A 26,270-nucleotide genomic window follows, 5' to 3' on the forward strand; every position below is an offset into this window, starting at 1 on the left:
GCACAACTCGGAAAAACGAAAACCACAATGCCACCCAAAATAATTAAAATGTCTCTTAATGTTACTGAGGGCAACACACGCTTGACTTGTCCCATGTCGGCCTCAGAATAAGCATACATGTAACTTTTAATGGCGCAATTAAAGTTAGACACAAACAGTTGTGTTCTGTGCCACCAAGCAACAATTGGTTCATTTTAATCTGTCAATAAAAGCTAAAACTCAAGACATCTCCCTGATGCTGGTAGCAATGAACAAAATGAAAGCGGGAAACGCACCCCCCACAAAAGCCCAGCGTCGACCACCCCCTAAACATGTAGGCCATACGTTGAAAAGGGGTCCTCAGCTCAGGTGGTACTGACTCTTCCCGAGGTCAATAAGGCGACTGGCACATAGTGATAATCGCAATATGGGTATTGGAATTGCGAATTTGAAGTAAAAAAACACTAGTTTAATGAGTAAAGTGAACAAAGCACGTTAGTAAATTAAATGTGGTTTTATTTTCTAGTGTTGAAATAAAAAGATATTCCTTATAAGGTAATCATTTTAATTGCAAGCTGGTTGAACTCGGTTTCAAGATTAGCAAGTGCTGTGCGTACTGTGAAAATATGCTTTATTTATTGTTGCATTTATAGCAGCGCACAAAGCCCATGGGCATCTAGGCGCTAGCTAAAATGAGGACTGATGGGACCGTGACACGTTGGAAGAGGTGAGTTTTGGGGGTGGGGGGGCTCTTATATTGAAGGAATTAGAAGGCTGCACGCTCCCTGGGGCTGCCTCTGGAAACTCCTCGGAGGGACAGAGGTATTTGCAAATGGTCTGAGTGAATGAACAAAGATGCCCTTCTCCATGCTCCTTGGTAAAATGCCTATTCTGGGGGTTAAGGTTGCCGCAAATGAAGTGGGCCTTCAAAAGATTTTAATATTATCCCGCCAAGGCGTTTGAAGGGTTTGTAAAGGATTCACCTGGCTCGGGACTGCCCAATTCTCCATTTATACTGCGGCTAGTGAAGTACCCAGATCTAGGTGGAAATGAATTTGTGTTTGGACAGTTTTTAATGTAAATTAGAAAAAAGACTAAAACCCCTAATTTAGCGTAAGCCTTCGCTCTGCCTTGAGTCAGGCGTTGGGTTGCCTACACACCCTGTTTGGATTTCCACTTCTTTCCCTTCTTGCGTTGTGTTTTTCACTTTTGTTAGCGCAGGCCCTTTTTCCGGTTTTAAGGGAGTTTCCCTCATTTTTATATATTTGTCCATTTACTTACCACGCCCCCAATTCTATTTTTGAAAGTCAACTGCGGTTTTTCTCTACGAACACGCTATGATGCATTGTATGCATCCCATGTTATGTCATGTGTTGCCTTGTGTTTGCAATGACGTGTCTCTTTTTACAAGGCCAATAAAGGATATGCAGCCAAGGTGACATGTAAAACACCACATATCCCATATAATTAAATGCTAAATGTTAGCAGCACTCGGTTCAGTTATAGCCCATTAGCACCCTGAGAGGGGGCGCTGGCCAATTAGAAGGGTCGAGCACAGGCTGTGCTGAATGGTATAAGCCTGCGTTTACGAGCTGCTTCGGCAGCCAGGGCCCCCTTCGCTTCCCCTTCTAGCACCTGTGTAGTTTTTCTACACAGGTGCGAACGGTCTTTTTTTTCCCTTAAAAAAAAACAAAACTTAGCAGTAATGCGCAGCATTGGGCCGCACAACAATGGTATCAGCAAAGTCCCCTTTCCATCACAGTCGTTAATATGGAAAATGCACTACACTTGAGAGCAGCACTGCACGGTGCTGAGCCGCACAACAAAGGTACGTTTCTTAATGTTTAAAAAACACCATTAGCTAACATCCTTTTAACATTTAAAAGGACAAGGTAACTGCAGCTGACGCTAACAAGGGGAGACCAGGGTGGATTATACATATTTACTCTTAGAAGAGCCCAGCCATATGCCATGAGGACTACAGCCTCCCAAACCACTTTTAGAACCCCCATAAACCTCATAGCAGACCTCAAGAACTTCCAGGCAGTCTAGTCCAGAGCTTTGTCCCCAGGGGAGCGATTGACCAAAAACCTACCCTCCAGGTAAGAGTGCCATGGTTCCTCCCAGGTTTCCAGTCTATAGAACCTGTCAGTTCATGGCCTTGGGAGAAAATCGAAAACTTTGTGCCCTCCTGCTTCTTAAGCCATTGCTTGAAATTAACTGGGAGAGTGCAGGAAGGCCTCAAAGCCTGTGTCTAAAGTGCCAGACGCCCTCTTTATAAAGGCTGCATAATTTACAGTTGCTCGGCTAGAGTGCTGATCTGAATACAAAGGTCCCCATATGACTTAGCTAGCTTGCCATGCGTTATTTTACAGCCTTATCTCTAATTGAATTATCTCATGCTGCATTACGATGGCTTATGTATCAAATCACTACTCTCCAGGGCAATACTCGTTCTCTCTTCTCCACCAAGGCCAATCTGGCACGGGGCAGGTGGTGCATTCTTTTTGTCGAACAATCCTTTTGTGTCTCCAAGCACTCATTTAGCACACAGCCAATTCCTGGTTCTACCACCTCTGTTGGCAGTCTCAGCTTTACCAGAACTCCCTCTGGGCATGAACATGTGATTATCTGGTTAGTAGCCACACAACGCCCAGGAACTCTTGAGCACGCCTCCTTCAAGGCATCATGCGTCTGCAACTTGACTTCACATAGCCTACACCAGCAGCACACTAGTAATGGCCTCCATGAAAGTTCTGCCAGCTGAAGATGTCCACTCCCTGACACAATATCCAAAAATCAGAATAATGGACACACCCCAGTAGGGAATGAGACCAGGAGATAAGACTGCAAGTTGAACAAAGTTTATACAAGGTAAATTGTGCACGCAGGGAACTCTGCTGCCCGGAGAGCGCTCTGCCAAACATTAAACGGGCAGCACAGTAAAAAGACACCATGCGTCATGAGTGACATCACATTACAAATGCACAATTCTGCAACACAATTGGGTAGAGTCGTCTGTGCTGTATGGATCTGTAAGTGTCAACCACATGGGATTAGTGGGTGCTTAGGTGTCACTCCCGCAGCATGTGGGTCAGCTGGGCTCATCTTTGCGAGGTGAAGGCCAGGCCAGCAAAAATGACACTTTCCCTGACTAACTGGTCTTGCAATAACAGCATTTGAGAGCATGAGACAAATGACACTCGTAAAGTCAGGTATCAATGTGGGTGCTTCCCAGAGTTCATAGACAAGTTATAGGCAGGCATTGTACCCTCTGCACCCTGGTACCCATAAACCCAGAATCTCCGACCCAGGTGCCCACTGTGGAGGTTTTTGCTCTGCCTGAAGCCTCATGATACAAATAGACAAGTGTTGGGAGTAGAAAGGCTATATGAGTGTCTGGGCCCTGAGGGGTGGGGTGCCCAGGGCTCAAGTCGAGGGTACACGCGGGGGTATGGAGTCCACCCACTTTATTCAGAAAGTGGACTCAGTCCCTCCCCCCCCAGTAAAAATTAGAAACATTGAATGTCCTCTTTGAATTCATGCATGAAAGTTGATTTCGACAGTCAGTAGATTTATTGGCCTGACACTTCACCTCTACACTTTATAACCTGATAAAAAATAACAAACAACTAGAGGTAAAATGTTCCATTTCAGTACAAGTTCCAGGGAAAACATTTGTATTGGTTCTTGGAGTTTAAAACATGCACACCTTTTAACGTTTTCAAAAACACTATTAGAAGAAAACATCCTCTCTCTTGGTTTAGTGTGTGTGTTGATTTTATGAAAGGCAAATGCCATTCGTCCTGTTCAATTTGAATGGTTATCCAAAGGCAATTTAATGAAATGTGCATAATTCACATTGATTTCTAATTTCTGGCGACGTCACATCCCATTGCATTTTTTGATGAGTCCCCCCACTTTAATTTTTAGGACTTGACCCCTGGGGGTGCCTTTGCTTGGCCACTACAGACAGAGGTTCAGATGTGTATCTGGATCAAAGAGCAGAGGGGCATGGGCCTGGTAGTTTACAGCTCAGTGGGAGGGCAAAAGGGGCACTAGCAGGTTAGTGGAAATGGATGGGCTCTCAGGGGGGCTGTTCTGCTCTCACACAGTGCAGTGAGCTCATCTGCTTTGGGACGGCACTGAAGGTTGCAACAATGAATAGCTAGACTTCCGTGAGAACACAGTTTGTGCGAAGCTGACAGGAGGCAGCGGGGTGGGGGCCTGGGCTGGTGGTGTGAGGCGCAGGACAGAGGGAGAGACAGGCTTTTAGAGATCATTTTTGCGCCTAGTAAAAGATGGTGTCTGGCAAACTACCTCAAATGGAGTCGTTGCACGTTAGTAAGGCCTAATTACATGATTTTCTTGTTAGTAATTAATAGGTGATTAGCACAGATTGCAGTTGGGAGGAAGGGGGGACGTCTCCCAAGTTCAGCACAAGTGAGATCCATGATGCGGGAGTGGTGAGAGGGGCGGGGTAGACCACCTGTCTCCCAAGACTTTGCCCTTTTCGTTACTCCTAAAGTAACAAATACCCTCCTCCAGTACTTCTACATTCCTCTGCCCTTTTTACAGCTTCATCCCATGCGGGTGTACCCTTTATTGGCATCCATGCACGGCACACACTTCTTAAACTTTCCCCACGCCAGGCATATTCCTCAGGAGTACATGTCATATAAATGCACCCTTCATCCCAGCTAGGTCAACCCACACCTCCTTGCAGTTCTCTAAATCCTGGGGCTGTTTGATGGTTGTTCTATCCCCTGCGTTGTAAATGGCCACCATACGATATTTGGGTTTGTCACTTTCTCCTGTTCGTACTTGGGCTTCCTTAGTATCATGAAACATTCTCCCGTTTCTATTTGGATTTACCCCAGTCACCATCATCATCACACTATTAGGAATTGCCTCTGCACAACATCTTACTCCCAGTTGGCACACAGAAAATCAGCAGGAGGAAGACAATAACGGGAACCAGTAACTTGATTGCAGTCCCGAGCCATGATGGTACCCAGTCGAATGCTGCACTAAACCAGTCACTAGCTTCAACGCCACCATCTTCTTTCATCCGCTCTCCGAGTTCATGCACTGCTGATATTTAATGCGAGAGTGTTCCATTTTCAGCAATCTGAAGAAGGCACGAACATACAACATGCACTCCCGATTTTTCAGCAAATGCAGCCTTCCATAGCCCTGTGCAGGTCAAGCACATAACAAATTTGCATTGTCATCAGTCTAAGTGCTCTTAGTTCTACCTTTATTACATTGAATCCTTCTTTGGTGTCATTGGCTACTGAATCAGCTCCCAGCGCACAATTTGGAGCCCCTTGGCGTTTGCTCGTGCCTGGATGCTGGGATTAGTGATGCAAAAAATTTCTCTGCTGAAATTAATAGTTTGTACTGATCAGGTATTTGCGCCAGGAAGATTGAAGAGTCTTTCGAGAGGTAATTGGATGCTCTCTTTCTGCGAGACACTTGATCTTGTAATTTGTCTTCTGATAGCACATCATAGGTGGGGGGGGCTCTTCACTTGCAGGTTTGGTTGCCAGTTGCCGTGGATTGGGCACCCAGCCCCTTGATATGGTCCTCCGGAATCAGCAGCAGTGCAGAGTGCAGCGCTGCCAGAGTACAGTGGCCTCTCCATGATGATGGGAGGTGCAAGGATGCCTGTTTGCCACACACCCAGTAGTGGTCCATCAATGCAGCTGTTCCTTTTCGCATGCCAGGTATTACGAGAGTTCTGTTACAGCGTGTGTTGGAGCCCATGGGTACTCTTCCTTCCCCCTGGAAACACAGTTCATATGTTTCTTCATGCTGGATCTTGATTGGTTTTTCGAGAGCTGTGAACCAATGTTCGTTTTGTGATGTGTTGAGACCACACGTGGGAGCATGTGTCCTCCATCAATTTCAGTCTTTTGTCCGATAAGCCAAGTAGCGCTTCTGCCTTGAACACTACTGTTACATCTTGCCATTTGTTTTCCGCGAACATGGTCTCTTTAATTGAAAAGAATGGCTCCTTAAAGCATGTCGTACCTTGAGGTTTCTATAGAACAGTGGTCGTGCCAGGCAAAGTTAACCTTAAATTAACATAATAGTACTTGACTGTCCTCTATGACATGCACGGGGGAAAGACTCAATTAGACCTGGGTCAAAAGAAGCATTCGAAAAAATACATAATTTTATTTCATAGTTAAATTGATAAAAGACATATTCAATCTGTTACCCATAATACGTATTGGGTCTTTGCTCAATAAAATACTGTGCATACAAAACATGCTACCTTGAAGATGGCTCATAATATTCGCTCTGACTGTCCAGTATACTAGAAAAGTTGTCAAAACAGAATGAACCTGCGTTAGTGGAGGCCCATGACCACATTCCACAGAGGCAGTTGGGAAACCAGAGCACCGAGCTCAAGTGAGAGCCCACGTAAGTTTGGGGGACTGATATTCACAAGAGTATCCGTGCAAAATGTGTTCAAGCTTTGCATAAATGCCATTCAATTAATTCTCGCAAGAAGGCACAATTTGCAGTTGTAAGAATATCAAACAACAAGTTATTTAAGGCTGTGAACAAGTGAATCATTCAAACAGTTCTTATATTAGTGACGTTTGGACAGGAGAACATAGTACAATGATGAGGGAGTGCTGTATGTCACAGCTTTTCATCAGGAAGAAGCAGTTGTAAGTTTACTGTGTGTGCGCTTGAGCGAGACACTGGGCTTCCACTAAGGGGGATTCTTTCTTGTGGCACTAAAACCTTAGGCGTCCTTGACGCATGAGGTATCGGTGAACACACATAGCAGCTACTGTTTGTGGCATGTCTCCAGCCAAAAAGGAAAGCGCTCATCCCTTAAGTTTTGTTCTGGTCAAAACACTGAAAACTATACATTATTCCCAGCGATCACTAAACTAAGCCCATTTGTGCAGCTCTCACTGCGAGAAGCAATTTCTTCCATGAAAGATACATTGAATACTGTGAGAAACCTGAGGGTATTCTCCCAGTAAGACCTCAGTAATCTCTTATTCAGGTGGCCAGGACACGGCCATCGCTGGTGGATCCAGTTCCTGGGGGTGGATCAGTGTGGGAGGAACAGCTGAGTAGGGAAATCTGGGGTTATGTTTGGGGGAATACCCCAGGTGAGACGCTGTATTGTACCGGAGAAAGGGACGAGGTCCCCGAGGATTTTATAGGCTGTAGTAAATCGACCGCCCTTCCAACCGATAAACTTCCCTTTCTTGAATCCACCATACCCTCCACCAAATCTATTACACACCCCATTGTATTCAGAAATTATCTTTCTCAGAATCCTTGCTTTCATGTTCCCCATCCGAATACTCACAAAGAATTCTACCATTCCCACAATCCCACTTATTCCCGTTTATCCAGAAAACCCTACCAATCCCGTCCCTGATTGTCACTTTCTAAAATCCCAGTTAAAAGTGACCCATGATTACACTTCCCATCATCCCCTATGTTCTATTCTACAACCTGGACATTTTTGTTCATCCCACGAACCTTCCCCATCCTGTCCCGTAGGACATTAGAAAACTCTAAAACCCTCTTTCTCCAACACGAATACTTTTTTGTCACGGTGATAGAAAACACACTAATGATGAAACTGTTTACCTGACATGTCCCCACCCAAGGGTCACACAGTCAGGTAATTACTGCCAATAACCACACACCTGACAGCCCTTCCCTTTCCCCCCCAGAGATAAAAGGTGGAGCGAGAAAGCACACTAGGAGCAAGGCGAGTACAGCAGACAGCACGATGAGGCAGCTACCATGCTACAGTTCAAAAGAAGGAGAAAGGCGGCAGGAATCAAGAGGATGGCGATGAGAGAAGTGACCTTGCCCTTTTTGTCTCGGAAAATCACACAAGTGTCCTGCAGCAGATCTCAACGGTACAAGGGGCAAGCCTATGCCTATAAGCAGGAGCGAGGGAAGCTCCCGCGCCCGTGGTACCGGCCTTGCCTCCAGAGAAGCCAAGCGGCAAGCGGTTCATCACAACCGGTGAGTCGAGGGAAGAACCGCTAAGAACCGGGCTGTGTTGAGTGATAATCGCAGGAGTGGCAAGCTTCGACCCAAAGTTAATGAACTTTGAATGAACTGTTAAAAGTGTGAAGGGGAGACCAGCTGCAGGTCGAAAGCGGCACCACATTGCTAATTTGAGACTCTGGTTGAGCCCCATATGAGAGAAACTACAAGTACCAGAAGGCCGTAGGAAGGCCTGCGAAATAGGTCAAAGTGGTCTTACAGAGAGTCAAGCCAAATCCCTGTACAATCGAAAGGACTTTGGTCTACAAGCACTGTAAAGGGAAGGGAATGCCACAGCAAAAGTAGAAACCACAGGAATTGACTGCCGTTAAAGGCAAGAGGGGTCTGAGCTCGACGAGAGGGAGATCCAGGGGTGAAGCCATCACCCGAGAAGATAAAAAGGCAAGAGGGGTCCGAGTCTGACCTAGGGAGATCCAGGGGTGAAGCCATCACCAAAAGTTGTTTGATAAAGGAACTGCTAAATATTATGAAATATGAAAGTTTAATGATATAAGAATGAGAGGCAAAGAAATACGATTGAGAAAGGGTGAGCCCAGAAGAGGGCGACCCAGGGGTGAAACCGTCGCCCTACCCATCAGCCAGCGAATATTGGGAACAAACTTTAATTTGTTGAATGAACTTTTATTTTTATTGTTTGAATACATCAGCCCCCGAAGGCAAAGGACTTTCGGAGGAAACAAGACTTGGCCATCAACAGCCCTGATTACGGAAAGCTTGAGGGTTAAAGCTGAACTGTTACTTCATGTTGGATAAACCTGAGAGTATGTCCTAAGACCTGCAATTGGAACTGTCCTCTTGCGCTGGAAAGGCCCTAGCCTGTACTGTGCTTCAAGCTCCCATCTTACCCTGTGTCCAAAGCATGTGGAAGGGAGCCCCAGGCTACCGCATCCAGGCATATTATTAGAGAACACTTCTTTCTTTTCATGAGAAATATCCCACACCCCTTTTATTTGTATTAGTTGTGGGGTCTGGCAATAGGTTTCTTAGTATAGGCCCGTTTCATTTTGACACAACGCCACTAGGACTGCCTTGTTTTCATTTGATGGTTGACGCTTGCGCCCATCTTAGAATTAGGTTTAGATCAGGCGTTTTTCCAACCTGCATACCGCATTTCATTGTTCAATAAACACCCTTGAGCTGTGATCACTTGTGTCTGTCTTACCTGTCACCATGAGTTTCTGACACTACTCATTGTCACACTGCTTAGCATTTGGGGTAGTTTGCATACCTACTATGCCTTGCTCATGTAGCTGCGTACTGGAGGTGAACTTCCAGTGATAGCTAATCTGGCCTGTGAATGTTATGCTGGTCAGGTCAATCTCAAATATAGTCTTAACAAGTGGATGTTCATTGAATGTATTTTTGACATATCCGACAAATGTACACTTAATGTGCACGCAATTGCATTTTATTCATTGTGCTCTGCATTTAAAGTATAGCAGAGCCCTCATCTGTAGACCGTTTCCTTTGGGGTTGATGGACTGAATTATACTAGCCCCTGTTCCACTTTTAACATTGCACCTCATAGAATATAGCTGAGTACCATGGACACTTGGGTACAGCCCTCACATAATCACTGGCCACTACTGTGTCAATCCAAACCCGCCCGAAAACTAATCACAAGACGGCTGTTCTAACCTATAACAGCCATATTATGACACGGCACTAGTCATCTCTGCCAATAATTGACCAAACAATTATAAATACTATTTGCATGCAATGTAATGCTCTTTATATTTAAAAACTTTATTTAGGTAATAGGCAGACATGGGCTTAGTTTGCTGATTGCTGGGAGTAATGTATAGTGTTCAACGTTTTGAACAGAAGAAAACTTAAGGAGGAGGGATGAGAGCTTTCCTTTTTGGCTGGCAGAACTTTCATGGAGGCCATTACTGGTGTGCTGCTGGTATTGGCTATGCGAAGTCAAGTTGCGGATGCGTGATGGCCTTGCGGGGAGGCGTGTGCTCAAGAGTTCCTGGAAGTTGTGTGGCCACTAACCCGATAATCAACTGTTCATGCCCAGAGGGAGTTCTGGTAAAGCTGAGACTGCCGACAGAGGTGTAAGAGCCAGGAATTGGCTGTGTGCTAAACGAGTTCTTGGAGAGACTAAAGGTTGGTTTGAAAAAAAAGAAAGCACCTTCTGCCCCGTACCAGATTGACCTTGGGTGGAGAAGAGAGAACGAGCATTGCTCTGGAGAGTAGTGATTTGGTAAATAAGCCACCGTAATGCAGCATGAGCGAATTCAAAGAATGCTCTTTATATTTGATGTCTGTTCAGACTACGGTTTGCCAAAGGGTCATTTACCCCGTAGTGTTTCTTAAGTCCTAACAATAGCAGTAAGGCCCTATACAAATATCAAGCGACAGTATGGAAAAGTGAAAGCCTTTCTCCATGCGTTATCTTTCACTTTGGTATGTTAAGTTGGATGTGTACTGTCATGGGGAAAGGTGCAGATAAAAAACAGGTACTCTCAGAGGGTGTCTCTTGCTGGGAAATTGCTTTGCTGTTTCCTGAATGCAGAGAAAGGCTTTGTCGTTCAACTGTCCAGTTTTAAAATGAGAAGGCTCGGCACGCAGTCAATAGCAGTCGTTAGTGACCATACCAAGCATTGCGATTGGCTCAGCGAAAGTCAATAATGACTTCCATCCGCTAGCAATTTAATGGCCAAATAGTAAACTTGAGAGTTCATTAACAACCAACTGTGAAGGGTGCTTCTTAGTTTGACAGTATGGATGGGGTGCCACAGTGTATTGCAACGTGGATTTGGGTGTGGCCGAGGAGCCTTGGTTATTTGGTGCCTGGTAGGGACAGGAATTTGGAACTCTAACGTGGCACCAGAATTGAGAGATGCAATTCTGCATACTGAGCAACAGAAAATGCACCCAGTTCTACTCTGCACCCACGTTTTGGCTATGCGGGGAGCCCCATCTACTGGGATATAGTGTACACAGATACACAACCATGGCAACAATACAGGGAAAAACATCCAGGGAAACACAGCAAATTCCAATGCTGGACATCAGGCATGGGTCTTGCCGAATGCCACGGAGCGGTCCGAAATGGAAGCAGGAGGCCCAGAGACTGGCGATGCAGAGCAGCCACCAGGCCAGGAAGGGAGTCTGGATGGGTTCTGCCCACGGGATGGCCTGGCAGAAGCTGAGGTTAGGAAAGCCTTCCTCCTGCAGTGCCCTGAAAACAAAGGCATTCTGCAAACACGCTGTCCCACATTCCAGGAGGAAAAAAGCGAAAAGCAGAGGAGGCAGAGCTCACTTCCTCCTTGGCACACAGCAGAAGGGCACGGCCATCAGTGCTGCTTCATGCCAGGGAAGGAGATACCAAGGAAACCATGGTATACTACTGTCTATGAATCTACTTCAGTAATGCCCAGCCCCACGGACAAGTAGTGTATCCGTCACTAACCTTTACTCCCTAAGAATATGCAAATGCTCCCAAAAGTGGAAAATAGGGAGAACAAATAATGCCATCGAAAAATAGGAAACGGGCACATGAGGTCCTTATCCCGCGGCTTCACCCGCACAGCTCCATGGATGTGTTTGGACTGGCAGTGCACACTGTGCCACAGGAAGAAAATAACATTACCGCCCAATCTGAATAAGAAAATGGTGTATCGTTTAATGTACACAAATAACTAGCTGCAAATGAGTATTTATTACAAAAACATTTTTGTTTTTCAGTTGAAACCTATTTTTACTCGCTTATAATATACTCCCGTTAGTAATGGGGCTTACTTTTGTAAATCATTTTACTCCCAACTTGAAAAAACGGTGAGAAATCTACTCCCACTTCGAACCCTTATCTGGAGCACTGGTAATGCCAATGGAGTACTTGATATTCTGTAGGGTGTTCATGGGCTTCGTGAAAGACTGGCGGGCGGAGAGGGTCCTATTGTCCAGGGAATAGAGGCTTCTATGGAGAGCCATCTGCCACATGCTTGGGAACTTCAGGAAAGACCAGATCTGGCCTTTAGAGGATGCTTATTGCAGAGATGGGGCGGCAACCCAGTCATTTATTACTTTCAAGGATAGTATTTTGAAGTGGACTCTGCTTTGGACGGAGAGTAGGTTGAGGTCATTAGAACATATGCCCGGCCGGGACCGGTGGGCCTCTAGTCTATTGTCTACTTTGATGGTTACCCAGTTGGTGTTTTCAAAGACACAGGACGTTGGCATATTCAAGCGAGGAGTATGCCACAGTTATGTGGGTGCTGTAGATAAGGTTCTTCTACTCCAGATATGGTTTGATACTGCCCACCGGTGTAGATGGTTGCAATGGGCACTATAAAAGGCAAAACAACCAGGGTAAATGAGGATACCCTGGGATGGTCAGGTGCCGACTGACATGGGTGTGCTGGCAAAGCAGGCAACGGGTTACCATGCAGTTAACAAAGGCGGGGGGGGGGGTCGTCCAAAGGGGGAAGCTGCAATTGCACTCCTGCATGCAATACATAATTAATGCACTCTAGTTTTATGCTACAGTGGCACAGAGTTGCAGAAGAGTGTAGCAGGGAATCCTCTGGATGGGGCCCATTACAGTGGCCAACAAAGAATCCATTGTAGCAGTTGTGTAGGCTGCTGTGTATGAAAAATTGGCTTTGATTGTTGTACCCACCAGTGCAGAGGGCATCAGCATATTTCACCTTGACGTCGATTTTGAACCCTGCCACTATGGCTCTCATGTATGGCGTTGGGTACTCCTGTTGGCGCCGAGCAGTCAGTGTAGGGGTGGTGGGTGCTCATACCCAGGCTGGGTGAGGATAAGGAAACGCACCAGAGAGGCCAGCAAGCGGGGCATAGACAAAGCTTGCTGTAGATTAGGATTCGCTGTAAACGCCAGGAGCAGTGTTGGGGAGCGCGGTGGAAATGGCATGGCTGGCAGGCCGCACCATAAATGGTGACTCCTCTTGGGAAGATGTGCCAGTCTAGACCCAGAGGTGCTTTGAAGGAAATGTTTGAAGAAGGGTTAGCCCGTGGGTCAGTACATTAAATGATGGGGCAACGAAAGATGCCTTTGCAGCACTTAAGCCAGAGGGAATTACTGCCTATCCACTGGTTAATTGATTTTGGGGTGCGGTGAGCTGCCGGGCACAGTGAAACCAATTACGTAACCCCCACACATTGAGCACCCATCCCTCCTGGGTGCGCACTCCTCGATGCACACGAGAACATTGGGGGGCATGCACACCGACAGCCACCAGACTCCTATCATATAGTATGACCATCAAACCTCTGGCACTTATGCCAACTGGAGACCTCCTAGAACTACGACTCTCGTTCTAAAGGAGCCCCTAGACCTGGGCTTGCATCTAATGTGATGCCACAAAGCTTGGCCAACTGGCAAACCCCAGGCTGGTGGCTTTCGCGTGCACCAAGCGTGATCCGGCAATCATTGGCTGACCAAGAGAAACAGCGAGGCCAGTTTGGAGTCGCTCACCCCTAACTCTGTATCGTGAACGTCCAAAGGGCAGAGATGACTGATGAACACTAAGCCACTCCATGGGCTAAAGTCCATGGGTGGGAGCCATTAACAGGGAGTACAGGAAGGAACCATTAACAGGAACCATTAACTACGCGTCAGGAAAACAGCTGGAGCCCATCCCAGCTTCAGAGTCCAAAAGGGCCCCGCCTAGAGACACTTGTAAATAGCTCTAGGAGACCTGCCAAGAGAGGGAAGCGAGGTGAAAAATACCTCCAGGAGACCTTCCTAGAGGGGGGCAGAGTACACCTCCAGGAGAAAGCACCCGAAAATGTGGGCTCGTGTGGGTGGGACCAACCCTACCTGGGCACCCACCAGAGGGGATAGCACTTCAAGGAGAGGGACAAGTACAGATGGGGGCAATGAGGGAGTAGCAAAACAACCCCCACTAACCCTCAAAGAGGGCGACGAGAAAAACCTTAGGAAGCCATATTAGACACCACCAGGAGGTCCACCAAGAGACGGGTGGGAGGGAACACATATTCTCAGAAGGCCTGCCATGAGGGTAGAGGAACACTGGCAGGAGTGCACCAAAAAATATGGGTAGTGGACCCCCCCAGGAAACCACCCAAGAATGGGGAAGCGTGGATGAGGGGTAATTGCCAAGAGACTGGCTGCACAAAGAGGACAACTACAAAGTAGGACTATAAAGCCCAGAAAGCTCAAAGGCAGTGGGAAGAATATCCCAAAGAGACACGTGTAAAGACCCCCCGCCCCCCGGATTCCTCCTCCCATCCCAAGAAGGAGTTGGGGGTTCTAAACACCCGAGGAGCCTTCAAAAGGGTGTGCCTATGTATACCCTCAAGATGCCTGCTACGAAGGTGGTGGTGAAGAAGAAACCAGGAGACGGCTCATGGGAGATGTGCAGGGTAGGTGGCGAGAACATGTCCAGGAGACTTCTGGGGCAGAGAGAACAGCAGGAGACTCACCAATAGGTGGGGTGGAACTATCCTAAAAATTCGAACACTTCATTGGTCTGACAATGTACCTATAAGGAACAAAAAGTTAGATGTTTTTTCGGTCGCATTATGGGGCTATGCTAGAGCTTTACAATGTGCTTTAAATAGATACACTACATTGTGCCACATTACAAGGTTGACGAAGTGGGACAAAAAGTGGCAGTAATTACGTTACCGCCACTTTTCCAGCACTGCCAAATGATCACTTGGCGGATTTAATACCAGCGGTATTACCGTCTGGTAAATTCGCCGATTTTTCAGAAGAAAGGTGCAGTAATCACCTCCAGCTTGCTGCTGGAGGTAAATCCTTCAGTTTACCTACAAAAATCAGCGGATTTACCACCCAGTAATTCGGCCAGCTGTAAATCTGCCAAAAATACCCATGGAGTCCTCAGGACTCCAAAAATCCCAATGGAGTCCTAAAGACTCCAAAAATGGGGAATTACCACCACTAGTAATCCTGTGGTAAATCGACGGGACCAAGTGGTGGTAACGTTGATTGAGTTTGGTGGTAATTAGACAGATTCACCACAAAACTACCTGGTCACGTCCTACGGCGTGCAGAAACATCCTTTGCCGCTTTTCAAAGAACACAGTGTAGATCAGTCACCTTCAGCAGGCTCACAAAGAGGTTGGGCACAAATGCAACCCTGAAGAAGCACACATAGGGAATAGAGGGGCAGAAGGGTCCATTCATTTTACTGAGAAGTGAAGGCCCAAGAGACAAACCCAAAGTGGTTGGGAGTACATCCCAGAAGGTTGAAGGAGGAGAAAGTCTAGGGCATGCATGCCCGCAGGCTAACAGACAAAGGGAGCACATCCCCTGGAGATCAATCAGGAAGCAGTCCAATCACATGCAACCCAATCAAGACCAGGTTCACGCCCAGAGGACCAACCAGGAAGCAATCGCATGGAACCCAAACAAGATGGGGTGCATGCCCAGATCAACCAGGTAGCAGTCAAATCACATGCAACCCAATCAAGACCAGGTTCACGCCCAGAGGACCAACCAGGAAGCAATCAAATGGAACCCAAACAAGATGGGGTGCATGCCCAGAAGATCAACCAGGAAGCAATCACATGGATCCAGTGCACCACCAGAATATCAACCAGGAAGCAATCACATGGAACCTGTGCACCCCCAGCATATCAACCAGGAAGCAATCACATGGATCCAGTGCACCCCCAGAATATCAACCAGGAAGCAATCGCATGGAACCCGTGCACCCCCAGAATATCAACCAGGAAGCAATCGCATGGAACCCGTGCACCCCCAGAATATCAACCAGGAAGCAATCACATGGAACCCGTGCACCCCCAGAATATCAACCAGGAAACCATCACATGGACACCAACCAAGACCTGCTGCACCCCGGGACACTGGCCACGAGGAGAGAGTTATCACCCACTGGAGACTGACAGAGGGTAGGGGGGACCTCCAGAAATCCGACCACGATAGGAAGGTACTTACAGGCAACTGACTGAAAGAGGTGGAATAACCCTCCAAAAGACTAACTGGGATGGAAGTGTGAGACACCACATGAGACAGATGAAAAGAGATTTGGGGAGCCCCAAGGAATCCGATCAATACTGTGGGGAAGACACCCAGGAGACAGACCTAGGAGGGGGGGGCAACACCTCGAGGAGACGGCTAAGAAAACATTAATTCCAATCCTGCCAGCCAGAAGACCCCAGCACACCACCAAATGGCAGACTAATACCCCAAAAGGGTAACTCCAAGTAACAAAGGGGAGCTGGAAGGTATGCCCGGCCCCCAGACATATACCAAGAGCACGGAGTCCTCCCATAGCCATTTGTCAATCTAATTCCCCCCCCCCCGAACACTCTTGCCTACATTAGCCAGGTCAATGACCACCCCTTCCCGCCTCTTTGGACCAGGGTGAGTGATTAACATGTACCCTGACCCTGCTGTTACAGGTGTGCGCAAGTCCATAGTCCACCGCAATCAGTAACTCGCTGCCAAGACTCATCTCTTTCCTTCACCACATCTGTGATGCACCTGTGCGGGCAGTGCTGTGTGTAGACACCAAGATGATGCTGCCCAAGTAATCACTGTTCCTTGCATTCCCAGGCTGACCCTTCGCCAACTAGCGCCAAGAGATGCTTAGACTCTGTGGCGGGCACTATCTACATGTCCACATCTCTGCCCAGTCACTCCCCGACTTCTGATGATCTTTGTGAGTCTCTGGCTTTTTGATATAACATTTCTTTGCTGCTCACTTCCACAGACAGTGACGTGTATGAAAGTCGAAAGTCGACTTGTTACCGAGGGCTCATGGCCAATGGCCAGCAGGCGTTCCTGCCCTCAGCCCACTTCACGCATTCCAAACGCAGACGAGCTCCCTTCTGGAGGGGCCTTCGCCAGGGTCCATGCTCGGCGCCCCAACAGCAATGGCGATACCGTAAGAAGCAGGGCAGGGGACGAAGGGAGTGACTCCCCTTACCTGTCCATCTCTCCTAGTCCCAGAAGCTCATTGGCGAATTGTTCATGTTTGGTCCACGAGCAGCTACTCTGCAGGTTTTCATAAACGGGGCCACGAGGGAGGAACGGAGGCGCCATCACAGCATGGGATAGGCCCAGAGGGGTCGAGTGTACCCTGGACCTTCATGGGTGAGGCAAGGCAAGGCTGGGCTGCCATATAAGGCCACGCCCATCTGGCTAGTGGGGCCCCTTATTTATTTTGCGTTGGGGCATCGAGGCGCTGTTACGGAATTTTTGTTGTTGTTGTCTTAGTTGCATATTTATAACACGCTTAAATACCCAGAGGTTCTGGTGATTGAACCTGCGTTGCTCCGTGTCGTCTTGCTTCCAAGGTGAGCACGTTGCCACTGAGCTATCCTCCCGGGACGAAGGATAATTGGCTGGCTTGATGAATTAATGTGCGGGTACTTTTGTTCATTAAAAGGCACTATGTGTGTCAGGTTTGACCAAAAACATGCATCCAGAGCAATTCTCATAGTTCGTTGCCTAAAGTAACGAAATGTGATGTTTTGATTCCTGGGAACCTTGTTACTGGTGCACCGACCTATGTTCTGCTCCAGTCCTTCCCTGTTCGGGGGTGCACTTTGCACTGCCATCATGGACTTGCTGTGCTGGCTGAAGCGGTCTCACGGCTGGTGGCAGTCCATTTCAACATGGCGTTGGGGACCCTCCCCACACCCACCTTATAATTTCGAATAATAGACTGAGGAACCCGGGGGTGGGCGGGAAAGCTATTATTTGCTCTTTGACAGCTGGTTGCTGGTGTCGGGGAAACCAGAATAAAATGGCAGAGAGATGGTGGTCTGAGGGTGCGTTTAATGTCCCGAATTTAAGACTGCCAATTAATGTTCCTATGTCGTAAGACTGCCAACTGTGGCAGCTGCTTGCCCCCCCCACCCTCAGGAGCCCTAAGGCCCAGTTCAACTGAAAGGGTTGAAAGACCCCGGTGACGTCCTTGGACGAGGGACTCCCCAGAGCTTCTGCCCGTGATATATTTGCTGCGTCACTGGATGGAAGCTACTAGCGCTGTTACCGTCGGTGAGGTACGGGTGTAACGGTTGCCTCCGGCCAGTGGTCGAAGTGTACGAAAAGAAGTAATGGAACTATGTTTCCTGCTGGCCTGCACCTGCTCCCCACAAACCCCATTGCCACAACCCCTCCCACACACAATACACCCCCCAAACACTTGTACCTGCTGTTTAAGGGAACGTTCAGTGCAGTGCACTGAAAGTGAAGGTTTCAACTTCTTCCTAGACTGTTATTTTAAAACAAAACCATTCCGGAACGGTTTCTTTTTAAAATAAAAGTATAGGAGCTGTACAAGGTAATTTAAACAAGTATAGGAGCACCGCTCCCGACCGCTCCCGCTCACTTCGACCACTGCCTCCGGCACTGTGTTCTCTCGAGGGATGTTTGCACTGATGCTGCCTATTCCATCTTCAAATTGTACGTGTGGTGGGCACTTGCAATGCCCCTAGACCCGCACACGGTGGGACTGGGAGTAAAGCTTGCACACCTGATGCCGACGGCATACTAGTCCAGCGCGAGAGTGAAGCTTGCTGCCGCCCCATTTGCGAAGCTTGAAATGCTGGTTGTATTTGTATGACCAAACTACAAAGAAAACACAATGTGATGGGTGAAGGTTTTGAATTATTTACAAGCGCGCGGGGTCCACATCGCTGCTCATTGGCCTGTGTGGGCCGGCACAGCAGAAGTAGATCAGCCATACACAGAGCAGTCTTGGTCCCAAACAATGGTGGCAGTCCAACCAAAAATGCTAGGCCGCCTGCAATTAAGCAACCGTCTCAATGATGGTGCCCAAAGAGGCGAAACATGTCTTGGGGTTGTCTATATCCCCGCGCAGAGGACCCGAACTAGCAATTCAAGCTGGAGTGCCCCATTAGTGGCAGGCCCAAGACTGCTGTGCATATGACTTGCCCCCTTCTTTAATGGAGTGAAAAAGGGGAGACAGAGACATGGAAGCTGGCCAGAGCAATTGCTGCAGTTAAAATAAATGTACAGATTTCCATTCATACGCAGAAAGTAGCGTATAATAAATGCACAGCTTTCCATTCATACGCAGAAAGTTCATACGCAGAAAGTAGCGTATATTAAATGCACAGCTTTCCATAGCTTTCCATTCATACGCAGAAAGTAGCGTATATTAAATGCACAGCTTTCCATTCATACGCAGAAAGTTCATACGCAGAAAGTAGCGTATATTAAATGGACAGCTTTCCATAGCTTTCCATTCATACGCAGAAAGTAGCTTATGTTATACCACAATGTTGATTTTGCAACTGTAGACCTCAAACTTTGAACGCCCCACTTGCCAATCCCGCGTTCCATGAGTTTAATGATTAATCCAAAAAAAACAAAAGCTGTCCTAAAGCTGGCCAACTCAAAACTGTGGACTAGTTGACGCAAGCAGAAAAGCGAAGCTTGGGCTCACTCCATTAGCTTCATGGCCCAGATCTCTCTTCTCGGCTCGGCCCCTGCGCCTCCTCGGGCTCGGGGTGAGAGGGCAGGCATATGCACATTGTAGCGCACTTGGAGTTTTCTTCTAGGAGCACTGACACTTCTTCTTCCGGGATAACATAACTGTGGCGTGCTTAATAAACTACTTTACTCCTCGAGAAGATGTCACCGTCCTATTCCCCTGCATGTGCACGCGATGGATAGGGAGCCGAGCTGGCGCCGGGTGAAGCGTGATTGCGCTGTTAACTTTGCAGACTAGAAACATGCAGTGGGCGGGTCCCGGAATATAGAGACATGGAGAGTGGGGAGCATGATGCAAACATATATGGGGGGAGGGGCAGAGTCTAGAGAAAAGACACTGAACGTGCGGAGCTAGGAGAAAGCAGGGCTCAAGAACAGTGGGTGGCGTCGTCCTCCTCACCCCCACTTTTTTCAGAGGGTGGACGCTGTCCCCAGAGGCGTAGCCAGGATTGTTTACCAAATGGGGCCTGTAGCTGGACCCACTGCAGTGACAAAAATATCTATAAATGCCCACACAGCGCTGCTGAGTGGGATTTGGGTGGGCCTTGCCCTTCAGGCCCTACCCTGTCTACGCCTCTGGCTGTCCCCCAGGGTATTTTAGAGGCCTTGTGTGAAAGGAGACACGTTGATTGCCTTTCGAAATTATAATTTTAATGGAGACCTGGGGATTCGAACCGGGGTCACTAGGCTGACAGGTCAAGGACTTCACCATGACACAAACACAAACAATTACAGGTGAAATGTCATATTTCGGGACTGCACTCTCCAGGGCAAACATTGGCATTGATTCTTGGGGTTTAAAGCGTGCACACTTTTTAACATGTTCATACCCTATTAGAAGAAAATATCCCTTTTTTTGTGTATGTTGATTTTATGACGGGCAAATTCCGATTTGTCATGTGCTGTTTGTATACTTATGCAAAGCCATTTGGACTACATTTGCATATTTCACCTTGATATGCTAGTTTCTGGTGACGTCACATCCCATCGTGTATGTTAATGAGACCCCCACTATTTAATTTTTTTTAGGACTTAACCTCTGGGATAAAGGATACATGGAGGCGTGCCTTCCTCCCCAAATTTGTTGGGGGCTGTGCAGTGTTAAACGATGTCTGAAAAGTGGCAGTGTCATACGTCTTTGCCAGGTGAGGGGCCTGGCGGGTGTAGGGGGGCAGAAGGACGGGGTGGTTCACTATGCTGCAGAGTTCAAAGGACTGTAGAGATGCCTTGTGGGTGGAAGTGTTTTCGCCCTATACCCCATTAATGATGGGTAGTAATGGGTACCAGAATGTTCTATGCCCAGCCACCGCGCAGTGTACTTGCATTCTGGGCGAGTGGCTGTACAGTGTACCCGTTTTTCCGGTGTCAGATGGGTGCAAATTCCTCATGCCCACTGGGAGGCAATGCTGTATCCCCTTGCCCACCCCCACTACTATGTCCCACGAGAAGCAGTGCTGTGTTCCTATATTCTACTGCCCATTGACGATGGTGCTATGCTCCCATGACACCACATGCACCTCCATAGCAGGTGAGGAGAAGTACAGTGCTCCTCTATTCCAGTGTCCAATGGGTAGTGATGGGAATTACCTGTACCCCTATTGCGTGTCCCGGGGAAGGGAAGAATTTTATTGTGAGATATATATATATATATATATATATATATATATATATATATATATATATATATATATATATATATATATATATATATATATTTATCAGATTGGCGGTGAAGCGTGTTCCTATATTAGCACAGAAAATTCATTATTTACCTCATCCAAGCCAATCAGAATGCATCCATTGACTACATTCAAGAGTTCTATATTCCAGTGTCCAAATCATTCAGATTTCAGCAGATTAGGGAAACAGCACAAAAGATGTCTCTGCATTTAATGAACAGCCCTGCAATATCCCATAAAAGACTTCTTTCAACAAAACACTCCCTGTCTGCACAGATCTTTTTTTCCATTGCATCATCAGTCAAGGAAGTGAAAACAAAACATGGAATAGTGCCATCACTTGCTTGTAGACAAATGGATTCCTTTCAGATTACTGTGAAGAGTTTTTATCTGCGAGAGTGCTAAAGCCCTAGCCTTTTTTGATTTATATTAATAAAATGATGCTGGTAATTCTGTCACTAAAAGGGAGGCTTGCTAGTAAGACCCCCATTTCATTAAGCTTCAACACCAACATCATAGAGTATTTATGTGCATTTGGTGTGCCAGTCTCCTGACATCTACAGCAACTACTCTGCAGTAGCCATGGGGCAGGTGCAAAGATCAAATGTGCCTTCCTGACAGCTGCTGAAGCAGTTCCAACAGGCAAGGGGGGGGGGGGCTTTTTAATTGTCTGCACCGCTGATTCAAAACATAACTGTGAAACCTAGTATTCCTGGTGACATGTTTAACTGTAAAATATAAGCTATTCCTGGTTATTGCATGGTGGCTTGGGGTCACACAATCATACAGCCACAGCAATGACAATTTGATAGCATACTAGTGTCAGATTGGTGAGCAGTGCTGAGCTCTAAAAGAGATGTGTATTGGCTGTCTGACCTGGATGCCTCCACAACAGCAATGTGAGAAGGCTGCATTTTGATCCTCCTGGAGGTTTTGATCCTCCTGTAGGAAGTAAAACATCTTCCTTCCAGAACACCCCTGGATGTTCCCTGGGAATCAATGCTTCAAAGGCAACACAGACATAAAGACACTCTCACACCAAGGTGATGCCCACTGAAGTCCTTTTAAAGTCAACAGACATGGGAAGGAGATGGAGTTGTAGTAGCCATTGGAGAGAGGTAGGCCAAGAGGGATTCCACTGTCTTAGTTTCTGCCAGGGCTCTCTAAAACCTCCTGTCCAGCATTTTTCCTGCAGACAACATACTCTGGGTATGACGTAAGAAGGCAAAGGACACTTGTTAAAACATCCTAAATTGGACCCCTTACAGGAGGCTTACTTTAAAGCAAAATGTCACAGGGCATTGGTCTAAACTGGGAAAGAAGGAGAATTCATCGGGAACTCTGTTGGGGATACAGTATTTTCGACAGTCCTCTACTATAGTAGTGTAGCTAGAGGGTTCCATAGCAGAGTGGAGCTCTGAACTCCCCCCACCCCATGGAACACTTGGGGTGACAATGCTGTTGGACCAAAGCCTCTCTGCTGACTTGAGCATTGGAGGCGAAGGGCCCACTTTAGGTGCTAGACAACTACCTGTAGTGGTAGTGCACAACTAAGGACTCGACTGTGTCCTTTGAGACCCTGAAGTGGGCCTTCCAGCAACCCAGAAGTCAAGGAACAGCTCTAGACCCTGATTCCAGCTAAACTGACCCAGACATCGCCTGCCTGTCCCAAGCATCTGTGTCATTGTTGCTGGGACCGCACCCTGTGTTGGACCCAGTCAACCTGCCCACCAAGCTGATGTCAACTCCGTCTCTTCAAGCTCCCAGACGCCTGGTTCAACGATGCGGAGTGCCCAAAGTGAAGAAACCAAAGGTATTTGAAGAGGCCCTGTTATGTGTACTTATATTGTGCTGGTAGCCCCCAGGCATCGGGGCGCTGTACCACCAGTCTGATTAAAGGACCTTGGTGACTTTTATAGTAGTGTGAGGCTAAGCTAAGACGGTGGTTCAGCCGCTACTCTTCCGTGTATACTGCAGAGCAGTAGTCATTTTGTCACAATTACAACCAGTGCACGTCATTGTGAAGCTTGCAGTTCAACCAATCTTACCATTAAAATGCTTACTTCATATAAAGGCAAGCTACAATACACAACTAAATTTAAATTACAAACATGTTTTGTCCATTTCACTATAAGTGCCATGGACGAGTATGCTCGTCCTTTTTCCATAGACTTGCATAATAGCCTGGCACTTAACACCACAATGCCCAAACCTAAACTCTGATACTACACTGTGCTATTGGCCCTGTAAACCTTGGGAGATGCCACGATCATCCAGGATAGTGACCCTTACCCAACTTGCCACCCTCTACTGCGCCTTTGGTCATAAATGGGGGCGGGTCATTATCCCACTATAATGACCTCTCCCTCGGTCTAGAAGACTATATGAAAGTATCCGACAGCCTCTGCTGCCGCGTTCCCCTAGAGATTTATTCTCCATGTCCAAACAGTAGATGTGTAGGTTTCTGTGGTGCTGCATTACTGAACCCCCACTAATGTCGGAAGAGAGTGTGTCATGCCTGCTCAGTGCGTGTCTATGCTCTGTTCCATCACCCACAGGTATAATGGTTGGCATATCATTCTCAAACTTGATGTACACCTCTGTGTCCTTGTACCCAGATATCAGCTTGGAGGTGCTAGCCTGTGTCTACAGCACTCACCTGGTCTAATAAGAGGCAGAGCTTAGCTACCGGTGCAAAGTGACCCTATGATCAGAAATCCACGTGTTCGTTGCATGATGGCGGTGTGGCCATCCCTCCCAGGGGGCCCCAGGGTTCACATATACTAACTAGGGGGAGTGGTAATCTCCCATGCCCCCGCTTCCCCGGTCAGTAGTAGTGCAATTCTCCTTTACCCCCATGTCAGGTGGGTGGAACACCGTGCCAGTATATGTCCTGGTGGAAAGGAAAGCCCCGTGCCCCCCTTTCTGCCATTGGGCAATATCTTGCACAAAGCGCAACCTTCACCTTGGTGCCTTGGAATGCACGGCTCTTTCTCACACCCATACATTAGGCTAGTTTCGGCGAGTACCTTTAAAGTATATAAAGATGCCAGATAGAGCTCACAATTTCGGGAGAGACTGTTTGATGCCAACCCAGGTGCTAAGCCTTTCAATGAATAACATTCGTCACTTTAAGCTCTCCAGCCACCTGCTCCTGCCCCCTGGGATCTCCCGCCTTACTCTGCTCACCCCTGTGGTACCCGTAACCTCCACCCCCCTTTATTCTCCCACTACTCTAGCATGCCCTCCTCTCCTACTTAGTTATGGCCCGTCTTTGCCATGTTCGTTGCCCCTGGGAGCAGCCCCCTCCCCAGGCCCATGGTGTGGTGTGGGGGACTCCGTTACCTGCTGCTTGTGGCTCGGTCCTTTTTTCTGCAGCCCATCCTCCTCTGCGCCTTTGAGGCCAGTAGTAGCCCGGTCCCCTGGAAGCCCGCGGATGAGGTTCTCTGTACAGGGGATGCCCAGGCTCTTCAAGCGTTCGTCGGCGTCCGGGTCCACCACGAGGAGCCGCAGGGTGCCCGCCGCCGCCCGGATCCGCTCCACCACCTGCTGGTGGCTCTCCGTCTCTACGTTGTGGCCGTTCACCTCCACCAGGCGGTCGGCGGGGCGCAGACCCGCGGAGCTCGCCGCAGAGCCGCTCTCCACGAGCCGGATGAACTGCCCCTGGCGGTCCTTCTGCCCGTGCAAGTGGAAGCCGTAGCCGTCGGGGCCCTTCTCCAGGCAGCAGAGCCGGGGCAGCTCTTCCGCCGGTCCTGCCATGGACTTGGGAGGGAGCGCCGCCAAGATCGTCCTACAGCAACTGGGGGCCTACAGGGGGCAGCGGGGAAGCCAAGGGGAAATAAAGTGACCTGATGGGGCGGGAGGGTCAGGTGAAAATATGGAAAGCTGAATGGGGGCAGGTGAGCTACTGGAGCAGGAGTGGCAGGGGGTACAAATGATCAAATGGTGCAAATATAGCCAAACGGGGCTAAAAGAAGGGGCTATAAGTTGAATGGACAACTAGCGGGCACGCCAGAGATAAAGGAGCAACAGGCGGATTCCAAGGAGCAAGGGCGAAGCAAGCGGCACTAGAGGAGTGGGGAGCGGAATATCGCAGCTGGAGGCGAGTGGGTGAAAGAGGCGCTATTCTGGCGAAGCTCCTCCGGAGTTTTGCAATCGAGAGTCCACAACTCGCTGGATTTCCGCAGTCCCTTCTACTGTCCCGGCCGCCCCCGGATCTCGGTCTGATGTCTCGGAGCTTACTGCAGTGCCCCTGCCCCCAGAACTCCCGGATGTTTACCCCGTGGGCAGCAACCGGACTCCGAACTGTTCAAGTCCGGTAGCCGATTATGTAGGGGGGCGGTCTGAGATGTCCGACGGACAGATAGTACGGCCAATCACAGCGCGCAGAGCGTAGCCAGGCGACGGCTTACTGGCTGGTTGGGAGTATGCAAATGAAGAGCGAAGCAGATACTCAAGATGATGGCATTCCCGCCAGGGCACGACGGGGCTGGCAGGGCACCGGGACAGCACTGCGGAATGCCACCAGAGAGCCGAGCCACAGAGGTGGCACCAGCGCCCAGCTGCAGCTTCCGCCAAACTGAGCGCAGACGAGACGTCTATGAGGGAGCAGGCGAGCGAAGGCACAGGTGTAGCTCCTATGGGTCACAAGGGAAGTGGCCGGGATCAGGGCACACGGACAGCAGGGGATCAGGGCAAAGTGCTGGCAAGACGGGTCCAGGGCATATCAGCCAGCCCATTCACACATATCCCATTGATATTCATCTTAGAATCTTACGAAAATCCTACTTATAACTTGCCAAACTTCATTAGAACGGAACAAGAAATTGCTTGTCGTTAAAGTTCTTAGCACTGCTACCAGTTTCCCCCCTTCTGCTTACAAATAAGCTACTTATAAGAAGGTATTTTTGCGTTGGTAGGAAGTCGGGCCCGAGCAGTGCTTTAAATGGGAGGGAAAAAAGTCCAGGCACTCCCCGGTATAGGTTTAAGTGGGCGGGGGCTCATTCCCAGCAGAGTCCAAAAATGAAACTCGTGGCGTGTAACGTTTAAGCACTAACATTGGACATATCACATTGATGGGCTCGCTGCAGAGT

General features: G+C 48.2%; 1 protein-coding gene across 1 annotated transcript in view; it reads right to left on the reverse strand.

Annotated features, from left to right (window-relative positions):
• Positions 1 to 25,502, reverse strand: part of NHERF1 (NHERF family PDZ scaffold protein 1) — a 191,295-nt gene extending 165,793 nt beyond the window's left edge. The window contains exon 1 of the mRNA XM_069654864.1: positions 24,523 to 25,502. Within this exon, the coding sequence (XP_069510965.1) occupies positions 24,523 to 24,936 (414 nt within the window). The 5' untranslated portion in view covers positions 24,937 to 25,502. The remainder of the gene's footprint in view (positions 1 to 24,522) is intronic.
• Between the last annotated feature and the right edge of the window lie 768 nt (positions 25,503 to 26,270).

The sequence above is a fragment of the Ambystoma mexicanum genome, chromosome 3q, assembly GCF_040938575.1.
Source record: "Ambystoma mexicanum isolate Mex_15411 chromosome 3q, UKY_AmexF1_1, whole genome shotgun sequence".
NCBI lineage: Eukaryota > Metazoa > Chordata > Amphibia > Caudata > Ambystomatidae > Ambystoma > Ambystoma mexicanum.